At 43.6% G+C, this 20,811-nt stretch overlaps 3 protein-coding genes and 1 long non-coding RNA gene across 7 annotated transcripts in view; all 4 read left to right on the forward strand.

Annotated features, from left to right (window-relative positions):
* Positions 1 to 1,911: 1,911 nt before the first annotated feature.
* On the forward strand, positions 1,912 to 13,241 carry p4hb (prolyl 4-hydroxylase, beta polypeptide). 2 transcript variants are annotated; one of them, XM_027168291.2, is made up of 11 exons: positions 1,912 to 2,263; positions 4,873 to 5,079; positions 7,087 to 7,220; positions 7,428 to 7,565; positions 8,622 to 8,726; positions 8,875 to 9,000; positions 9,097 to 9,297; positions 9,387 to 9,507; positions 9,600 to 9,781; positions 11,447 to 11,560; positions 12,104 to 13,241. In XM_027168291.2, the coding sequence occupies exons 1-11, from the start codon at positions 2,122 to 2,124 to the stop codon at positions 12,164 to 12,166; spliced, it is 1,533 nt and encodes a 510-aa protein (XP_027024092.2). In that variant the 5' UTR covers positions 1,912 to 2,121; the 3' UTR covers positions 12,167 to 13,241. The 2 variants fall into 2 exon arrangements, with proteins under 2 accessions (XP_027024092.2, XP_027024093.2); XM_027168292.2 differs by having other exon boundaries at positions 1,913 to 2,263; positions 11,447 to 11,554.
* Positions 13,242 to 14,465: 1,224 nt separating this feature from the next.
* ppp1r27b (protein phosphatase 1, regulatory subunit 27b) lies at positions 14,466 to 16,329 on the forward strand. The gene is made up of 3 exons (XM_027168283.2): positions 14,466 to 15,184; positions 15,375 to 15,525; positions 15,635 to 16,329. Exons 1-3 carry the CDS (start codon positions 14,950 to 14,952, stop codon positions 15,753 to 15,755), a joined length of 507 nt encoding a protein of 168 aa, XP_027024084.1. The 5' UTR covers positions 14,466 to 14,949; the 3' UTR covers positions 15,756 to 16,329.
* Positions 16,330 to 16,424: 95 nt separating this feature from the next.
* Positions 16,425 to 19,337, forward strand: LOC113656861 (mapk-regulated corepressor-interacting protein 1-like). Of its 3 annotated transcripts, none has more exons than XM_027168282.2 (4): positions 16,425 to 16,578; positions 17,199 to 17,309; positions 17,433 to 17,537; positions 18,822 to 19,337. In XM_027168282.2, exons 1-4 carry the CDS (start codon positions 16,521 to 16,523, stop codon positions 18,884 to 18,886), a joined length of 339 nt encoding a protein of 112 aa, XP_027024083.1. In that variant the 5' UTR covers positions 16,425 to 16,520; the 3' UTR covers positions 18,887 to 19,337. The 3 variants fall into 3 exon arrangements, with proteins under 3 accessions (XP_027024083.1, XP_027024082.1, XP_047670327.1); XM_027168281.2 differs by having other exon boundaries at positions 16,450 to 16,578; positions 17,196 to 17,309; XM_047814371.1 differs by lacking the exon at positions 16,425 to 16,578 and adding an exon at positions 17,084 to 17,117.
* A 911-nt stretch (positions 19,338 to 20,248) lies between these two features.
* LOC125141174 overlaps positions 20,249 to 20,811 on the forward strand; it is a 7,267-nt gene continuing 6,704 nt past the window's right edge. The window contains exon 1 of the long non-coding RNA XR_007140538.1: positions 20,249 to 20,711. This is a non-coding gene — a long non-coding RNA (uncharacterized LOC125141174). The remainder of the gene's footprint in view (positions 20,712 to 20,811) is intronic.

The raw sequence follows: 20,811 nt of genomic DNA on the forward strand, positions 1-20,811 counted from the left end.
TATCTCTCTGTCTGTCTGTCTGTCTGTCTGTCTGTCTTCTTATCTGTTTACCTCTCTGCTTATCTGTCTTTGTGTTTGTCTGTGTGTCTGTTTGTTTGTTCCTCTGTCTGTCTGTCAGTCTGTCTGTCTTATCTCTTGGCCTGCATGCCTGTTTCTTTCTGTCTGTCTGTCTGTCTGTCTGTCTGTCTGTCTGTCTGTCTGTCTGTCTGTCTGTCAGGAAGTTGCAGTATCTGTGTGTCATGATGGTGGTGATGATGTGGCAAAAGAAACACTGACAGATCATCAGTTACTGAACAAATATCACTAGACTGTCGTTTAAAGGCAGGAAGAGAAGCTTAACGAATTTAACAGCTGGTTCACACACACACACACACACACACACACATTCACACGTTCACACACTGTATGTGTATTGCAAGGTTAAATACTTTGTGCATTTTCTTTTCAGACAAATTCATTTTAACTATAAAACCAATAATTTAAATAAAAAAGTTAATAAATAAATAATTAAATAAATAGATAATTAAACGACTCCCGAGTGCCTGGTCTCCAGTCCTGTATATCTGTCCTCGGTGTGACTGGATGTAGTTAAACACGTGATGGAGCTGTTGAACATTTTACTTGTTGCTCTGATGTTTTCAGCCATGTGTGTATTTTCTGGCTGTTTGCTCTCACTTTGTCTCCACATCTTTCTGTACGTCTTCTGTAAGTGATGGTTCGAGTGTGACTCGGTGTTTAGTGCCGTCTCTTATTGCTCACGGCCTCATGATTCTCCTCCAGCTCTGGAGATCTCACCTTTAAACATTTTGATCTGCGCACAGAACTAAAGAGTTTTAATAAAAACATCAGTTAATAACAGTTAATAACATATCGCCCTGCACCCTTGTGTTCGGCCGTAGATTATTCTGCTATCGATGTTACACTGATTACTGACGTGACTATAATAAAGGGAATGTCCAGAGGTTCACATGCACTACACCTTCTTTATATTAAAGTGAATGTGTTTTCTTCACTGCTGGGAAAAATATTGTACAAACTTTCCCTAAGGAGTTAAGGATGCACTGATCCATTAGATCAGACTGAAAACACTATCAGATTGGATTTGACTGAATTTCCAAACCACTGATGCGTAATGTCTCAAATCCTCTAATGTTTTGTCTGCAGTGTTTTTTTGCATAACTCGTCTTTGCATATCTCTGATATGTGTGTATGTATGTGTGTATGTGTGTGTGCGTGTGTGTGCGTATGTGTGTGTGTGTGTGTGTGTGTGTGTGTGTGTGTGTGTGTGTGTGTGCGTGTGTGTATGTGTATGTGTGTGCGCGTATGTGTGTATGTGTGTGTGTGTGTGTGTGTGTGTGTGTGTGTATGTGTGTATGTGTGTGTGTATATGTGTGTATGTATGTGTGTATGTGTGTGCATGTGTGGTGTGTGTATATGTGTGTGTGTGTGTGTGTGTGTGTGTGTGTGTGTGTGTGTGTGTGTGTATGTGTGTGTGTATATGTGTGTATGTATGTGTGTATGTGTGTGCGTGTGTGGTGTGTGTATATGTGTGTGTGTGTGTGTGTGTGTGTGTGTGTGTGTGTGTGTGTGTGTGTGTGTGTGTGTGTGTGTGTGTGTGTGTGTGTGTGTGTGTGAGAATCTCTGGACATTCCCATTATTATATATATATAATTGTGTTTTTATCCTATTTGTAATTATTTATAAATTCCATTTTAATATATTTGTTTTCCTGTTGAATGTTTAATGTGTAATAGATTATTATTATTATTTGTTGTTTATTTCACACTAAATTCAGATCTGACTAAACAGTGACGTCACTCCCGCGGCTTTATGGTGCCCATGGCAACCCGCGATAAGCGCTCTGCCTCATTCACTTCCGGGTGTCGCGCGCCCGCTGGTCCACTCACAATTCAACACGAACGGTGTGAGAGCTGATAAATGCGCATGCGCGTCACCACTGCGACCCCTCTACCGGTTTCCTGCGCGCGCTGCCACGTTTAGTACCGACGGAGTTCAAACCCCCGCAGCAGCGACGTATAGCAGAAGTAAAGCGAAGCAGCTGCGCGTTTTAGGGGACATCCGAGATCCTGAAACTCTTAAAGTACCACAAAGGAGCTGATAATGAAGTCGGTGGTCCTGTGCGCGCTCGCGCTGGCGCTCGTGGCCGCGGCTCACATCCCGGAGGAGGACGACGTGCTCGTGCTTAACAAGAGCAACCTGGACGAGGCTCTGGAAGCTCACCCCAACATCCTGGTCGAGTTCTGTGAGTGTTTCACATGCTTTCTGTCTGTAAGGTGTGAGCTGGTCCTGTGAATTACTCACGTGCTTTGTGTGAACAGGTAACTTTACCTGCCGTGATCACGTTTAATGCGCGTGCAGCACTGTGAACGGGTGTAAAGGTGATGATACAAGTGGCAGGAACAAGCTGCAGTCTGACACTCCTACTGCTTATCTAATAAGTTTACACTTAGAACAGAAGTAATCATGTTAAAGAATCTTTATAGAGTTAACTCACTGTGTGTGTGTCTGTATGTTTATATATACGTGTGTGTGTGTGTGTGTGTGTGTGTGTGTGTGTGTGTGTGTGTGTGTGTGTGTGTGTGAACCCTAAAGAATCTTTAACACGATTAATTCGGTCTCCTTTTATTGTTCCCATTAAAGAGTCAGAATCAGAATCAGGTTTATTGGCCAAGTGTGATGATGCTGACACATCCAAGGAATTCGGTTCCAGCAGTTTGTGACTCTCAAAAGTACAGATATAAATAACACAATACTATACAAGACAATACAGACATAAATAACACAATACTATACAAGACAATACTGACATAAATAACACAATACTATACAAGACAATACAGATATAAATAACACAACACTATACAAGACAATACAGATATAAATAACACAATACTATACAAGACAATACAGACATAAATAACACAATACTATACAAGACAATACAGATATAAATAACACAACACTATACAAGACAATACAGATATAAATAACACAATACTATACAAGACAACACACACATAAATAACACAATACTATACAAGAAAACAATGCAGATGATGAGATACAATATGTGTGTTTGAATAGTTTAGTGCAAGCTGTGTGTAGTAGTAATAATAATAATAATAATAGTGATTTACTCCATTAATGTTCAGAATAATGCACAACAGTGTAAGGAAATGAAGTGATGGTGTGATTTCTGCTGGTGTTCAATTACACTGCAGTTGTTCTTTAAGAGAAAAGAATGATGTAGTGTGTAGTTAATTCTAATAAACATAAATAACGTGATTATGGTGTTAAACATTGTGTCCTCACACACCCTCTCTCTCACACACACACCCTCTCACACACACACACACACACACACACTGTTTATTTCCTCTCCTCACTGTACACGTAATCAACACAAAGTCTTTATCACTAGTTTTGTTGTCACTGAAGCTCCAGTTTTATTGCACGATGTTGTGGAGCTTTTAATCGCTCACATATAAATACGTAAACATTTAAAATGTAGCAGAAACCTATAAACGCTATAAAAGCTGTTATCTGCCACACGTTTGCTCACGAAAAAACAACTTCCAGGTTACTTTTTTTTTTATCAACGTTATAAATCTCCGCGTCTCCATTTTGGATTTTGTGTACTTCATTGTCAATTCACGAAACTTTTTTTTTTCCTTATCCGTATTGGAGATATCCCGCCTTCAAGTGTTGTTAATAGGACGGTCACGACCATTCCCGCGCGGCGATTGGCTCGTTGTTTCCGCCATCCGGCGGCTTGATTGGCCTGTTTATAACTCAATCATTACTTTCATCTTAGCAACCGTACATCACGGTTGATGGATCAGATGACCAATAGTAATGCGGGCACTGCGAGAAAACAACCAATCCCAGAAGAGAGGCCGGGCTTTGTAATGAAAACGGGTGTGTTTTTTTTTTTTTTTTTTTTTTCTCCCCCTGGTTGGACTTTCTTACCCAGTCACAGAGCTCCACGAGGTTTGTGGCCCACGTTCACACAGGGGAGGGTTAAAGCCTTGTGTAGGGGGGAGGGAGGGAGACGTGCTTTTAGGTCGACGTGTACATTAGCACGAAGTTTAAATAGGAGAAGTCATGAACTTTAGACTTGCCTCATACAACAAGGCAGTGACGACGAGTCCAGGGGAATAAAGTTAATAAATACATCCTCAAGTCCTCTGACTGGCTTCTTAATCATACTTTATATTTATTCTGCTTAAGGGCTTTTATTTCAGGAGCAAAGAAAGGTGAAAAAAAAAACACCTCACTGTTTAAATGAGCTCTGGAGTAAACAAAGCTGCTTTCTGCCATCAGGGCAGCACATTTATACACAGAGTCCCGAGTCAGATGGGAGTCGAGTCCCGAGTCAGATGGGAGTCGAGTCCCGATGTTCCATCTGACACCGTGTCGGTCTGCCATCAGACTGCGTTCGATCTTTGCAGATTTCCTCCTTTCCCACATCACGTGCACATCAGCATCACAGTTTTCTAACCGCCAAGAGATGATAGTGTTTGTCTGGTCTTTCGGTTCATCCAGCTGTGAACTTTAACAAGCAAATATCCGTGTAAAGTTCACCCACCGGATCGGGCAACGTTTGGCAGCCGATTTGACTGTTAAATTCTGTTTTATTTTGCCCAAATCCTTAGAACAGAAACAGACGCGTTTATCGACAGCCATTGAATCGGTGGCAGTTTTCTATTTTACGGCGTGTAAACTTGTCAGTGTCTTCGGTCCCCCAGAACCCACTTGTACTAGGGTTAGGTGAATCCCTCGATCGCCTCGGTATGTAGGATGTTTCCTGTTTTATTTTCTCATCACCTCCTCACTATTTTGGTCTTCCAGATGCACCATGGTGCGGCCACTGCAAAGCCCTCGCTCCAGAATATGCCAAAGCAGCAGGAATCCTCAAAAGCGAGGGTTCGGACATCCGCCTGGGCAAGGTGGACGCCACGGAGGAGACGGAGCTGGCGCAGGAGTTTGGGGTCCGCGGTTACCCCACCATCAAATTCTTCAAAGGTGGAGAGAAGGCCACGCCCAAGGAGTACTCGGGTGAGTGGTGTGTTGTTGTTGTTGTTGTTGTTGTTTTTTTAAAGAAAAAGAAAACTGTCTGAAACTGTCTTAATATTTAATCCAGTATTACAGACTTAATGTTAACGTAAATTAATAATGACAGTGAGATAACATTAAACAATGTTTATCTGCCTGATGGATGCTTGTTACTATAGAAACGATACTTTATGTACCAGTGCATTGATCTAAACCTGATGTTCTAGAGAACAAAATGGGATAGTCCTGGTTATCATCGTGTGTGTGTGTGTGTGTGTGTGTGTGTGTGTGTGTGTGTGTGTGTGTGTGTGTGTGAGAGACTCCTTTCTCCTCCTGCTCCACACTCTGGGAGATTCCTCCTTGGAGCAGCTGTGCGTGCTGTTCCTCACGTTGCTCTGTGGTTTAGTTCGGTGTAACCGGATCCTGAGGAACTCTCTCCTCCTCCTCCTCCTCCTCTCCATGTCTCCACTCAGCATACACTCCGGCACGCAGCCGTGATTAGACACACAGTTTCTCCAACGTGCCTTTGAGAAACAGGAAGTCCAGGATAAAATAGTGATGATGATGATGATGATGATGATGATTGAGTGAAGCCATTTTTCATCTGTTTGATAGATTCTGTGGTGATGAACATTTCGATATCATCCAGTAAACAGTTATTTATTTTGTTTACTTGCTTTAGTGATTATATTTAATCCCTCGTGTGTGGGTTAGCGTTAGGTATCAGATGAGCTGCAGTAGCTGAGCCGCGTTACTGTTGTTGAAAAATGTCGTGACTGTTTTGACGGTTTCATCCCTTTGCCTTTTATGGAGTTTTGTGGGCGTGGCCTAAATGTGAGAGTGCCGTGAGGATGCTTACTAATTTCTGGCTTATTTGCAGTTTGATTTCTCAGGTGTCGTACAGATGAACGATGCGGTTAGTGGTTTAGTTTCTGACCCGACGTCAGCCTGATTTTGTGCGCATGAGGAAACAGTCGTGTGTCACAGTTTTGCTGCCTGTATGGTTTGGCGCTCGTCCAGCCGCGACGCCAGGTTAATGACACACCGCTGTTTGTTCACCTGCCTCAGGTTCACGGCTCATTCCTCCACCCTGAGGGAACAGGCTCGGTGTCTTAGCGTAAGCTGTCCGTCTGGGACCCAAAAAAACCTGTTTAAAAGCGATAGATAAATGATGCAAAAACCCAAACCGGTTTATTCCGCTTCACTATGTTAATTAATACAGTAAACAAGCTTCACTCTCACACACGGTCTCTGAATTGGAGTTACAGTCACGGGGATGTGGGGTATTTTTGGACTCCTCACTTCCTCTTAATGTGCATGAACACGTCGCTCTACTGCACACAGTGCACACACACACACTGTACACACACACAGTGTATACACGTACACACACACACACACACAGTGTATATACACACACACACAGTGTATATACACACACACACAGTGTATACACGCACACACACACACACACACACAGTGTATACACACACACACACACACACAGTGTATATACACACACACAGTGTATACACACTCACACACACACACACACTGTACACACGCACACTGTACACACGCACACTGTACACACGCACACTGTACACACGCACACTGTATACACGCACACTGTATACATGCACACTGTACACACACACTGCACACTGTACACACACACTGCACACTGTACACACACACACACCCACACACACCTACTGCCGAGTTCTGGACTCTGATTGGTGGTCAGGTGTTGATTCATTCTCTCTAACTGCACCTCAGACTGAATAACAGGTCTAAACGAATGTACGCTCTCGGATCAGACACCTTATCGTTTCTATAGCAACAGCTCATTAGCAGGGACGTGTGGCTGCTGTAACAGAAGTGAGAACAGGAACATTAGATGTGGCTATGAGCTGGTTGTGCTGAGTGTTAAACTGCTGTGGTGTAAGAGGAATAAAACGCTTGTGCATGAGGAAAATAATCTGTGTGTGTGTGTGTGTGTGTGTGTAGCTGGTCGCCAGGCTGATGACATCGTGAACTGGTTGAAGAAGAAGACCGGCCCGGCCGCCGCCCCTCTCAGTGAGGTCACGCAAGCGGAGTCTCTCATCGCCGACAACGAGGTCGCCGTCATCGGCTTCTTCAAGGTGTGTGTGCCTTAAAACCAGCAGCCGAACACGGAGCTGACGTCACACTGATCTGTGCAGCGGTGCAGTTTAACTCCGTTATTGTGGGGTTTATTTAGTCACAGTACAGACTTGTTAATGCACTCCAACAAATACAATGAGTCAGGGGATTAAAGTGTGTTCAAGTAAATGGGGTTTTTAACTAACTGTGTGTGTGTGTGTGTGTAGGATTTGGAGTCTGATGGAGCCAAGGCCTTCATCAAAGCAGCCGAGGCCATTGATGACATTCCCTTCGGTATCACCTCTGACGATTCCGTCTTCTCCAAGTTCGAGGTCACTAAGGACGCTGTGGTGCTCTTTAAGAAGGTCTTCACCTTTTTTTTTTTATTCTCCTCTAATTATAACCAACAGACTAAAACGTTCCTGACCCTTTTCTCGCCCGGCTGTCACTACAGTCGAAAACAGGAAGCAGTGAATTGTACCGAAGCTCCGCCCTTTTCTCCGACCGGCCAATAAAAAGATTCCTAGACTGTGTTGCTGAAAATGTTCAGGGTAAATGTGTTGTGTTACATAAGAGTGTAGCCCCGCCTCATTGTCTGTGATTGACAGGTATGTATAGAGTGTCAGCATGGAGGTTTCCTCCTTTATTACCCCACGTCTGTCACGGCCACGTAACCTGACCCATCACACACACACACACACACACACACACACACTAACATCAGCCCTGGCTGTAGCTCTCACCTCGAGCGTCTCTAGTGTTTTTCCACCTGTTGCCCGTCTGCTCATCCGCAGGATCACGTTCCAGGTCGTCCGTCATGTCGTCGCTCGTCTTTTCGAGCAGGTGTTTGTTTTCCTGGTTATTTACCACATTTAGACTCATCACCACATGGTCATGCAGTCGTAGTAGTTTGTTGTTCAGGGGATCCGTGTCTGTTCTCAGAAACCGTCCGCAGTAGACGTGCGAGTCTGGTCTTCATCACCTCGCCGTGGTGCCTGGTCGCGTTGATTGACGTGTGTTAGATCACGAGAAGGCGGAGCTTAGGTATTAACCGAGATTAGGAGTGTGTGTAACACTTTAATGAGCGTACAGTAACATCACATCTGGCGTTTATGGTTTATTAAATATCCCCATGACCGATGTTAAATGTGACCATGACGGATTTCGTCATGACCGTTACATCATGTCTTACTTTATCTGCTGATTTACAGCTCTGTCTCTAGGGCAAGAAGGTTTGTATAATAGTGACACGTTAAAGCAGGTGTTGTGCACAATAAGGCCACGCCTTCTTTACCTAGACTGCTACGCGTACGTGCGCTCGGAGGCCACGCCTCCTTCTCTGGGACAGGCGAATACGGATGACGTACGTTTTGGGACCGTGCTTTAAACCTAACATCTGTAACCCGTCTCATCCGTTTCAGTTTGACGAGGGACGGAACACCTTCGACGACGAGCTCACCAAAGAGAACCTCCTGATCTTCATCAAGGCCAATCAGCTCCCACTGGTCATCGAATTCACAGAGCAGGTAACACACACACACACACACACACACACACACACACACCCGAAGGAGACAGTCCTTATCTACAGAGTTTAAATAGTGAGTTCAGGTTGAAACGTGTTCAAGCGTCATTTAAAGACTCTTCTGTTTTTTTTCCCTCTCCGTCGATCAGACGGCACCCAAGATCTTCGGAGGAGACATCAAGTCCCACATCCTGCTGTTTGTGCCCAAAGCCAGCAAAGACTTCCAGGAGAAGCTGGACCACTTTAAGAAAGCATCCGAGGGCTTCAAGGGCAAGGTGAATAAAAACCGATGAGATTTCCTTCATTTTCCAGAAGAGTTTTTCATATCTACGGTTTATTTCTGCTTCATCTGACGGTCCTCCCTCCTGCAGATCCTCTTCATCTTCATTGACAGCGAGGTGGAGGACAACCAGCGCATCTTGGAGTTCTTCGGCCTGAAGAAGGAAGAGTGCCCCGCCCTGCGCCTCATCACCCTGGAGGACGAGATGACCAAATACAAACCCGAGTCTTCAGAGATCACGGCAGAGAACATCGTCAGCTTCTGCACGGCGTTCACCGACGGCAAGCTCAAGGTTCGTGTTGGCGTTCGCACTTCTGCCTGTTTACCGTAGACGTTTTCAGCGGATGGCGTCACACTTTCGTCTCGTGTCTTTGTCCACAGCCTCACCTTATGAGCCAGGATGTTCCTGACGACTGGGAGAAGAACCCCGTCAGGGTCCTGGTGGGCAAGAACTTCGAGGAGGTCGTCTTCGACCCCGCCAAGAACGTCTTTGTGGAATTCTGTAAGCGTGTTTTATAAACCGCCGTAAACGGCGTCTGCTGTCGGCTTTTTTCTCTCTTTTCTTCCTGATGACTTTGCTGTACTTCCCCTCAGACGCGCCCTGGTGTGGTCACTGCAAACAGCTGGCACCCATCTGGGATCAGCTGGGAGAGAAATACAAGGACCACGCAGACGTAGTGGTGGCCAAGATGGACGCCACGGCTAACGAGATCGAGACCGTTAAGGTCCACAGTTTCCCTACGCTCAAGTTCTTCCCAGCAGGAGACGATCGCAAGGTGAGATTTATACACAAACGTAATAAACAGATCGTTGATGTTTGAGCTTGATAATTAGCGTTATCAGATCGTTGATGTTTGATATCTTATTCTTGAGAGACTTTGTGTGTTTCACAGCTAATGCTAGCAGGCTAATCCCTTGTGCCAAATGAAGACTACCTGATTATTAACTAATTAATTAACCAGTGGTTAATTAGCGGTTAGCACGTTCGCCTCACACCACCAGGGTTGGGGGTTCAATTCCCACCTCCACCTTGTGTGTGTGGAGTTTGCATGTTCTCCTCGTGCCTCGGGGGTTTCCTCCGGGTACTCCGGTTTCCTCCCCCGGTCCAAAGACATGCATGGTAGGTTGATTGGCATCTCTGGGAAATTGTCCGTAGTGTGTGTGTGTGTGTGTGTGAGTGTGTGTGTGTGTGCCCTGTGATGGGTTGGCACTCCGTCCAGGGTGTATCCTGCCTCGATGCCCGATGACGCCTGAGATAGGCACAGGCTCCCCGTGACCCGAGGTGGTTCGGATAAGCGGTAGAAAATGAATGAACGATTAACCAGCTGCACTTTTTTTTTTTTTTTAGATTTTATTTCTATCTGCCTCCGTGATGATTCTCTAGTTGTGTCTCGGTTTAGGATCAGAAGCGTAAACTGGAGTAAACCGGATCTTCAGGATGAACCGTTTGGGCATGTGGTAGCCTAGTGGTTAAGGTGTTGGGCTACCAATCGGAAGGTTGTGAGTTCGATCCCAGGTCCACCAAGCTGCCACTGTTGGGCCCCTGAGCAAGGCCCTTAACCCTCAATTGCTCAGCTGTTTAAAAAAAATGAGATAATGTGAGTCGCTCTGGATATAAAGGCGTCTGCTAAATGTCTGTGTGTGTGTAGCTTCGGTCAGTCGGCCTCGCCTCGTCATGTCACACATTTTAATTACTCGTACTCGGGTTGTCTTAAAGGTGGGAGAAATGGCGACCTGGTGAATCGCCAACATGACTTTCCTCATTTAGAAAATACTTGTTTACAGAGTGGGAGATCTTAACACCGTGTTGTGTGCCAAGGAAATCCGGTCAGAACCAGCCTGGGCATATGTGGGGCAGTAGAGTGGCACGCTGCCTCTATTACAGACATGGCTGAGATTCCCCACAGAACCCCTCATGCTGTGAAACGCCTCTTTGTGTTTACGGCTCTTCCTGAAGTTCTACACGGTTCCTTTCATTCTTACTGGATTCGTCCTGCACCTAAACAAAGCAACGTAAACATCGCCGCTTCCTGTCGGCGCCTTCCGGGTCTAATCCTCTCCGATCGGTCGTGTAGATGACACTTAACCGTGGGAGAGATTCGGGTTTAGTGCCAACATCAATGAAACGTGTATCTCGTTACGTCTGCTTATGTAACAGAGACCAAATATGGATCCGAGTGTTAACGGCGTTTGGCAGCAGGATGTAGGTCGTATTTTAGGATACGGTTTAATATCCGTGGTCTAAATCGAGGCCTCGATGTGTCAGCAGTTATGGGATCAGACCTGGACGAGTCTGGTCCGTCATGGTGCATACATGCGTTCAGGCTAATGTACTGTATGCTAGCTGGAGCTTAGCGTCCAGCGGGTTCTGGTCTGTTTGATGAACTTACTACAGAATAAACCGTAACGTTCTGACCGTACGCTCTGCTCGTCTGTCGTAGGTCATTGACTACAGTGGAGAGAGAACGTTGGAGGGCTTTACAAAGTTCCTGGAGAGCGGAGGAAAGGAGGGCGGAGCTCCGGCCGGAGATGACGACGACGACGATGAGGTCAGTGTGAGTATCACCAGGGACTTTGTCCAATAATTTCCAAATCTTTACCATCATCATCATTTCAGGCGTTTAGGTTTAGTCTGGGGAAACTAGACGATAAACTGACTGATTAACAGCTCAGGTTCTAATCCCTGATCCTGAAGAAGCTCCATCTTGCACAGTTCTCTGTTCAGCCTCAACCAATTAGATAATCACCGGTTCTTTACCAGAATCGCCGTGTGGTCGAGCAGGGAGAACTTCCAGCTGTGCAGGACATGGGGGTTCTCCAGGATCAGGAATGGGAACAGATGGTTTCAGGGTTACATCAACACGAATTCACCAGAGCAGATTTTATGATCCATGGTGATGACGTGGAGCCCAGTTCTAGCTCTGGGAAAGCACTAATGCACCACTTCTAGGAAGTCTAATTCCAGTGCATGACTCCATTGTCATCTATGTTTGGCTTTGAACTCTGGATGAGCTCAGTACCTGCTGACAAGTTAGCGTCAGATAACGCTCGGGTCGAGGCGAGGTGGCGTGAACATAATCACTGTTGTCTTCATGCAGGATTTGGACCATGAGGACATCGAGGATGTCGACACAGATGGAGATGGTCACGATGAGTTATAAGGTCAGGAGAGAGAGAGAGAGAGAGAGAGAGACGAACCCCTTCACCAACCACCACTTCCACTACTCTAAGCCCTCTCTGTCCCAGGAACCTGCAAACTTCTCCCAAACTACCATATAAACTTTTTTTACACCACGATGGATGACCATGAAGAAGAAAAACACCATTTTAGTGAGGAACCGAACGGAGACCCGACGGTCGAGCCTCGTTTTGGCATTAAAGCTTTCTCCTGTCTGATAGTTAGCATCTGGAAGGTTCCACCAGGGGTCTCGATTTAAACTGGGAGTTTGGGTTTGGTGGCTGGGACAGACAGCTCCATCGCAGGGCGTCGGGTGTTTAAAGAATAAAAACATTCTCACGTAAATCAAATACAGATGTAGCTGAGACCAAGCTTCCTGTTTTCCCTTTTTTTTTGTTTTTTTTTTACCCCCCTTGTGTGCATTTTGTTTCTTCCCCTTTCCTCTATTACCATTAATACATAGCTACTGATTTTTTTAATGATATGAAAGTTATCTATTTGTCGTATTTAATTCTATTTTTCCAGTTTTTATTCGTTAGGGTCCGGTGACCCTCGAAACCGTGAAGGGGAACAATTCTGTACCACTGTGTCGTTCTTCACGCCAGCAGAGATTTCATCTCGGTTACTGAAACCCTTTCAGAAATATTCCACCTTTCGCTCGGTGTCTCCTCTCTGTACATGAAGCGGTGTTGTAGAACGGGGGACGGGGAGGTGGGGGGGTTTACGTGTCCATGAACCCGATCCGTCGGCTTCTTTCGTTTCTTTCACACGTCCACGGTCGGGGTTGTAAATGTACCGTTTTATCCTCCATCAGTTCCTGTTGTTCAGAGTGTTGATGTTAAATGGGGAAGGGTTTGGGTTTATACATGGAGGGATTTCCTTTTTTTTTTTTTTTTTTTTTTCCTTTTTTTTTTTTTTTTTTTTTTTTTTTAAACTAAGGTGTAAAGAGCGAAAGAGGAATGAAAGAGTTGAAAGAAACGAAGCATTCCATCATACTTAAAGGAAAAAAAAATGTGGAAAAATAAACTGGTGGCTAAATAAACAACAGAATGGTGAAAGTTGTGGTTTTATTTGTGCATTTCAAAGTTACATGATTTACTGTAGTAAAAACTTGCACAACTGACAGGCCACGCCTCCTCTACTAGAACTGACACAGAGGCCACGCCTCCTCTACTAGAACTGACACAGAGGCCACGCCTCCTCTACTAGAACTGACACAGAGGCCACGCCTCCTCCACTAGAACTGACACAGAGGCCATGCCTCCTCTACTAGAACTGACACAGAGGCCACACCTCCTCTACTAGAACTGACACAGGGACCACGCCTCCTCTACTAGTATTGACACAGAGGTCACACCTCTACTAGTATTGACACAGAGGCCACACCTCCTTTACTAGAACTGACACAGGGGCCACGCCTCCTCTACTAGAACTGACACAGGCCACGCCTCCTCTACTAGAACTGACACAGGGGCCACACCTCTACTAGAACTGACACAGGGGCCACGCCTCCTCTACTAGAACTGACACAGGGGCCACGCCTCCTCTACTAGAACTGACACAGAGACCACACCTCCTCTACTAGAACTGACGGGCCACGCCTCTACTAGTACTGACACAGAGAAAACACCTCTACTAGAACTGACACAGAGGCCACGCCTCCTCTACTAGAACTGACACAGAGGCCACACCTCTACTAGACCTGACACAGAGACCACACCCCCTCTACTAGAACTGACACAGAGACCACACACCTCTACTAGAACTGACACAGAGGCCACACCTCTACTAGAACTGACACAGAGACCACACCCCCTTTACTAGAACTGACACAGAGACCACACCCCCTCTACTAGAACTGACACAGAGGCCACACCTCTACTAGAACTGACACAGAGACCACACCCCCTCTACTAGAACTGACACAGAGGCCACACCTCTACTAGAACTGACACAGAGACCACACCCCCTCTACTAGAACTGACACAGAGACCACACCCCCTCTACTAGAACTGACACAGAGGCCACACCTCTACTAGAACTGACACAGAGGCCACACCCCCTCTACTAGACCTGACACACACACATTCTTCCCAGAGACTGTAAGGTCTTCATTTTGATTATGATTATGAAGTTAGTTTAAAGATTAATTGATAATCAGATCAATTGATCATTATAAAAGAATTTGAATTGTTAAAAGTGATATAGAAATAAATAGAATTAAATATAAATGACCCAAAAATCTAAACATTGGCTGCAGCGTCATTTTAACTTCATGCCTCAAAATAACCTTCATGATGACAAACATATTTTTAGTTTTACATTCAGACCGTTTCCAAAATTATATTCATGTCTTCCAGACTGTTCTGTGTGTTTATGTCTACAGCCCATCTTTACAGCTGTTTACTAGAGGTGTATACGTGGAGTATGTGAGCGCAAGCTATGAGCTGGCAGGAGTGTGTGTGTGTGTGTGTGTGTGTGTGTGTGTGTGTAAAAGAATCTTGGAGAAAACAAGTTTCAATTCCTGTCAATTGGGAGGGTCAAAAAGCCACTCAGCTTTCAATTCAGTCACTCGAGCTGTGAGGTGATGGAACCAAAAATAGTCTGAGAGAGAATATAAAGAGCTGGAACTAACTGAGCAGACATCACAAGAAGAGCAAGAAGTCTGGGAGCGACACACAAAACAAGACAAGAAGCTTGGAAGCCTGGTCCGAGCGAGAGTCCGAGATTCCGGTACGACCCACAGAACGAACTTACTTCAAGAAGATGATGAAGTATTACCAGTGTCCCGTGAAACAGAATGTGAGCTATGAGGGGTGCAACATCAAACCTGGGAATCTGGTGACCCGCCTTCCTGCCCACAAGTCCGAAAAACCAGTCCGCAGTGTCCACTTCCCCAACGACGTGGTCTTCCAGGATTGTGTCCGTCACGGAGAGCTGGAGAGGATCGGACGCTTCATCCGGGCCAGGAGGGTCACCCTGGAGACTATGTATCCTTCAGGTAAGACTTCTCGTCTAAGACTGTTGAAGCTTTTTAATGTATTATGTCAAGGAAATGATTAAAGATATTTTCAAATGCAAGACAAAATCCAAGTTCAGTCAGAATTCCGTCTTAAGGCCTCACAACACGTAGAGGTTCCACTCGCTGATCTTTATGTGTATTAAAGCGTGATTGCTCTGCTCATCACCAGGCATGGCAGCCATCCACGAGGCCGTGCTCTCGGGGAACCTGGAGTGTGTGAAGCTGCTGGTAAAACACGGTGCAGACATCATGCAGAGAGACGAGGACGGCTGGACGCCGCTCCACATGGCCTGCAGCGACGGATTCCCGCACATCGCAGAGTGAGTGTTACCTTATATTTTACGTGATTTAAACTTCTTTTACAAAAGATTTACATTTGTTTTAATAGTTAGACATTTTAACAATTTGTTTTAATTGTTTAATGTTCAGGTTCCTGCTCTCTCTCGGTGCTGACCCCGAGGCTGAGAACGAATGTGGAGAAAAACCTGCTGACCTCATCGACCCCGACTGTAAAGAGCTGGTGGAGATGTTCGGTGCCGGTGCAGACTGAACCTACAGCACGTCCGGAGCATTGAATCAGCTCGATATTCTCCTCCATCTGATGGTGATGGAGTAAGACCCAGAGCGTAAACGCTGCTACATGTAGCTCTTCTGGTGAATAAGGCCTTGTAGACGTTGGTGCAGGTCTGAGCGTGGAGGAGAACGGCAGAAGAACTTAAAGTGGAACGGGGACATGGAACCTCGAAAGGGGTCGTGACTGCAGAGGAACGAGATACCGCTGGATAACAAGAGACGAAGCAACTCTGTGTTTTAATACCATTGTGTTTTATCTTGTATTCTGTAGACATTAAATAGCTCAGTGCAAAAGTTTTCATCCCTGAAGGACTTAAATCGGGGAAAACAGAAAAGAAACTCTGGCTCTGTTTGAAACTACTTTATGTTTGGGGTTGTTGTCTTGCAAAATGTGATTTATTTTTGTTTATATAAATAATTTGTAAAATAAAAATAAATAAATACATATATTTTAAAAAATGTATATATATGTGTGTATATATATGACAGTTTTACATTTTATACACTATTTTTCAATGAAACTATTTTTACTATTAAACTAAATCGTTCTATTTGCTTCCTTTCTTTCCATTTTTTTGTATAAATAAAACCCTCTTTTCAGTTACATCGGTTATATCCAAATAGAATCCCATTTACTAACTAAGTGCACTAGGTCGAGTTCTAAACAATACCTCGTGCACCCTATCTAGTGCACTAGACGTTTAAATAATCGCTATATTGGGACAAGGCCATTGTTTTGCTAATGCACCAGGCTTCACTTGGCGGATTTTTAAGCGTACAATTTTATTTAAACTTCGCAGGTAGGTTTTATTTATTTGTTCAAAATCCACACGTGATAGGTACACCAATAAAATATCATCGAGGATTCGTGTTTTTAAACCTTTTAAAAACCCAGTTGTTTTCCGTGGTTAGCTAAGGTAACATCTGCTACATTGGCTAACTCGTTAGCAATTTTTCAGTCGTGAGTTGATTTTTTTCCTACCCATATTTAGATCATTTCTGCTTCCGGTTTGTGTTACGATTGGCTAATATTTCGTGTTCACGCCTTGAATGGGTGTAATTAACCAATCCTGGCACAGGAGGGAGACATTTTTGAGCAATCACAGCAAAGGAGGCGGGAACTGTCGTAATGTGGATAGGATTAAAAGGACCATAATAAATGATAGTACCTTAGGTTATTTTATTATATTAACTGTTCAGATTTCTATTTTTATTTATTCATAATACTCATTTTCAGTCTAACGCAAAAAAACCATTGGGATTTAAAGAAATAGAGGGAAAATAATTTAATAATTTTAATAGATTAATTTAATATCTAAAATGTTTCCTTCATTCGACGGTAAATAGACTTGTGGAATAAAAAAGGGGTTATGTAACGTTTAGCTCTGGATGAAATAATAATTCAGTTTGTGTTCAGCAGGTTTGAGGATGGTGCAGAACTACAAACAGGCGCCTGGAGTGAGTTCAGCATCCAACAGTGATGAGTTCCTCACACCAGCACATGAGGAGAACGTCCGCTTCATCCACTACAGTCAGGAGCTCCTCCTCCTCCTATACTGCTTATTGTTGTTGTTGTTGTTTCTGGAGTGTGTGGAGAGAAGGTTTGATGTGTGTGTGTGTGTGTGTGTGTGTGTGTGTGTGTGTGTGTGTGTAGCCTGGCAGTGTGTGATGAGGGAGATGCAGTCCTTCCAGGGAACTGAAAACAGCAATAAGGGACCTCAGAAGTACGTGGAGAGAACACCAAACCCCAGCCTGAGCTGTACGTCTATACACACACACTTCTCTCACAGTGACGTATTTAACCTGGACACACACACACACATCACTTTACTGACCGATTGAAACAGCATTCTGTGATTCATTGTTATCGGTTATTATCGGCAGAGTGATCAGTGACCGTGATCCAAAATGTAATTATATAAACTTAATAATCTTAATAATCATTATCTTTATTTCTAAGACATGATGGATTCTTGTGATATTTGGGATTGTTTTGCCCCAAACTGCCACTTGTTCTTTGTGAAGCTGCTGGTTTACATACGTTCTCTAACCAGCTATGGGTTCTTTTAGGAACATGAAAGTTTCCCACACTCATCTCAGCTCCAGTGCACTAAGTGTGTTAGTGCTGATGAAAACAGGGAACAAAAAACTGACCACTGACCAGGTTGAGGCTTACGCAATCAAAACATGGAAATGAAATGTGTGTGTGAGAGAGAAAATGTATATACATGTGTGTGTGTGTGTGTGTGTGTGTGTGTGTGTGTGTGTGTGTATATATATATATCTATAGATATATATATATATATATATATATATATATCTATATATATATATATATATATATAATTTTGTCTATATTGATGTTTTTTTCAGAATTATGGGATGTTTTGCGAAGATTCATCACACACACACACACACACTTCACTGATCAACTAAAAAGCATTATAATCTTCCTTTATTGTCTTTGTTTATAACGCAAAGATTCTTACAGACACATACACCAGAAATAAATAGATGAGGTGTTTGTTAGCTGTCAGCATAATAAATACAATAATATTTAATAAATCAATATTTAATACACAATCCAGTAATGTTCTATATATTCGACAACAAAAACATTTTACTCACAAGCTGCTTTATTTATTTGTTTGTTTGTTTGTTTGTTTTTATTAACACTTCATTTTCTTTTGGATGAGGAAAAGCAAAGAAAGGAAAAGAAAAAAGAAGGAAAGCAGATTGAACATTTACACGATGATTTTTATTTTTATTATAAAGGATAAAGTGAAGATTTAAATGTATGTGAGAGCAGAAAAAATCAAATGAAACCAAAAAAGTAAAACAGAAGAAAAGATTCTGAAAAAGAGCAAAAATAATTAAAATGTGGAAAAAGTAACACACACACACACACACACACACACACACACACACTCAAAGGGCTGAATGTGTCTGATTTGTTTATCTGATTATTATCTAGTGATTTATTCTGTAGTTACTGTGTCTGTAAGTCTCCACGCTGACGTTTCGTCTCTTTTGTGTCCTGCAGCTTTCACGCCGGTGGATTTGAACAACGTGAGACGAAGGAACGCGCAGGACTCCAAGAAGTCGTAATCCCAACGCCGTCACGGCTCGTGTGCGTCTCCGCCGAGCATTTTCTGTTATTTACACGGACGTTATTTTAATCCGAGGCATGCGGTGTGTCGTGAGCTCGGTGTTTACTCTGCACTTTATTTTCTGAAGTGAGTTTTAAAGCCACTGCGTTCTTCACTCGATCGTTCTGTTTCTGACGTCAAGTCGACGATTTGCCATCCAGCCGTTTAGCCCTCAAATGTTATTCTACAGAATTACTTCATAACAGAAATCTCCCTTTTATTGTGTTTAGAGTTTTATTTTCTTCTCTTATTAACTCACTTCCTGTTTATTATAACAGTTCTGTCTGTAAAATCAGTGGATATTTATTTTGCACCTTCTTGGAACAACCTTCTTTCCCCTGCAGATGTCGCTGTTTCCCCGTAATAAACACCTGTATTATATGCTGTTAATTATATTATAATAAGAAAGACATGATTGTTTTCTTTGTGTTTCTTTACCCCGAATGGAGGCGGGGCTATAAAAGCAATATGTGTGTATGAAGCCACACTGTGCCACTGCTTTATGTTCACCTTCATCTCCATCTGCTGCACATATAATAATAATAATAATAATAATAATAATAATAATAATAAAGGAGATAAAACTGAGACCGATAAAAGCTGGAAAAGGCCTGGGGTAAGATGTCCAGGGTTACGGAACATTCTGGATGGATGAAGGGGTTATAAATGAGATATGTTAAAGATTTTAACTGTCAGTTTTATAGTTCTGTAGGTGATTAAACTCAGATACAGGGGTGTGCCAACATGTGCCAACTTGGCACAGGAGTGTGTGCCACTACAAATCCTCTCTCTGATGTCTCTGATACACAACAGATAAATCAGTCCTGAAACAGTTAATGGTGAGATGTAAACATTTTAGATCAGATAATCACGAGTTGTGTGCAATGGACACAAAGTTGGAGGGACACACACACACACACTCCATCACTACGCACACAACATACACTCCATCACTACACACCTGACACACACACACACACACACACCTGAATTTATCCTTAACCTGTTCAGCTTCAGATTCTAAACAACTTACTGTTTTTAGCACATTTGTGGACGTAGTGATGTTAAAGATCATCCCACAGACTTGCTCTGGATCGTGTTCTGGATTGTGATTGGTCAGGAGTCGACAATTCATTTTCTATAACAGCAGCTTTAACAACAGTGTTTAAGGGACATCAGGACAGAGACAAAATAGACACTGCTGAGGGAACAAATGTTTGTAGCTGCTATAACAGAGGTGGAGCTGAGATGAGTGCAATGTGGGAAACTTTCATGTTCCAAAAAAAACCCCATAGCTGGTTAGAGAACATATGCAAATAAGCAGCTTCACAGAAAACAAGCAGCAGTTTGGGGCAAAACAATCCCAAATATCACAAGAATCCATTATTCAACGAGTCGAACTGTACGGGGAAAATTCTGCCGAACCTTCTTCTTACTAATTCTAATGCCTGAAAAACCATAAAAACATTCTTTAAGCATGAAGGTAGCAATTAAAGAAAAACTATTTCAACCATCTGACCTTGCTGTGCTCCTGACCGAGTTTGGATCGACTACATCATTCCAAACAGATCACACGAACGTTCGGCCTCTCGTTCAACACGGACCCCCAGGAAATATAACGCCTCCACCACCTAGTGACTGAGGAAGCAAGATGGAAAGAACAGACACTGAAATCACTGAGAAGGGACGAAACTACTGAACGTCATCGTTCTTTAACGTGATGCTACCACCAGCACGCTTCACGGCGGTGTGCTCGTGGTCATGAGCGTTGTCATGCTTTCTAGGTATGTAATCCAACAAACTCTGGGTTTTTCCCAGAACAGATGTGACACTTTGATTGACTTAAATAATCTACTGTGGCTCCCAATGGAAACTGGTTCCACT

Source organism: Tachysurus fulvidraco, chromosome 5 (assembly GCF_022655615.1).
Source record: "Tachysurus fulvidraco isolate hzauxx_2018 chromosome 5, HZAU_PFXX_2.0, whole genome shotgun sequence".
In the NCBI taxonomy this organism is placed as follows: Eukaryota; Metazoa; Chordata; class Actinopteri; order Siluriformes; family Bagridae; genus Tachysurus; species Tachysurus fulvidraco.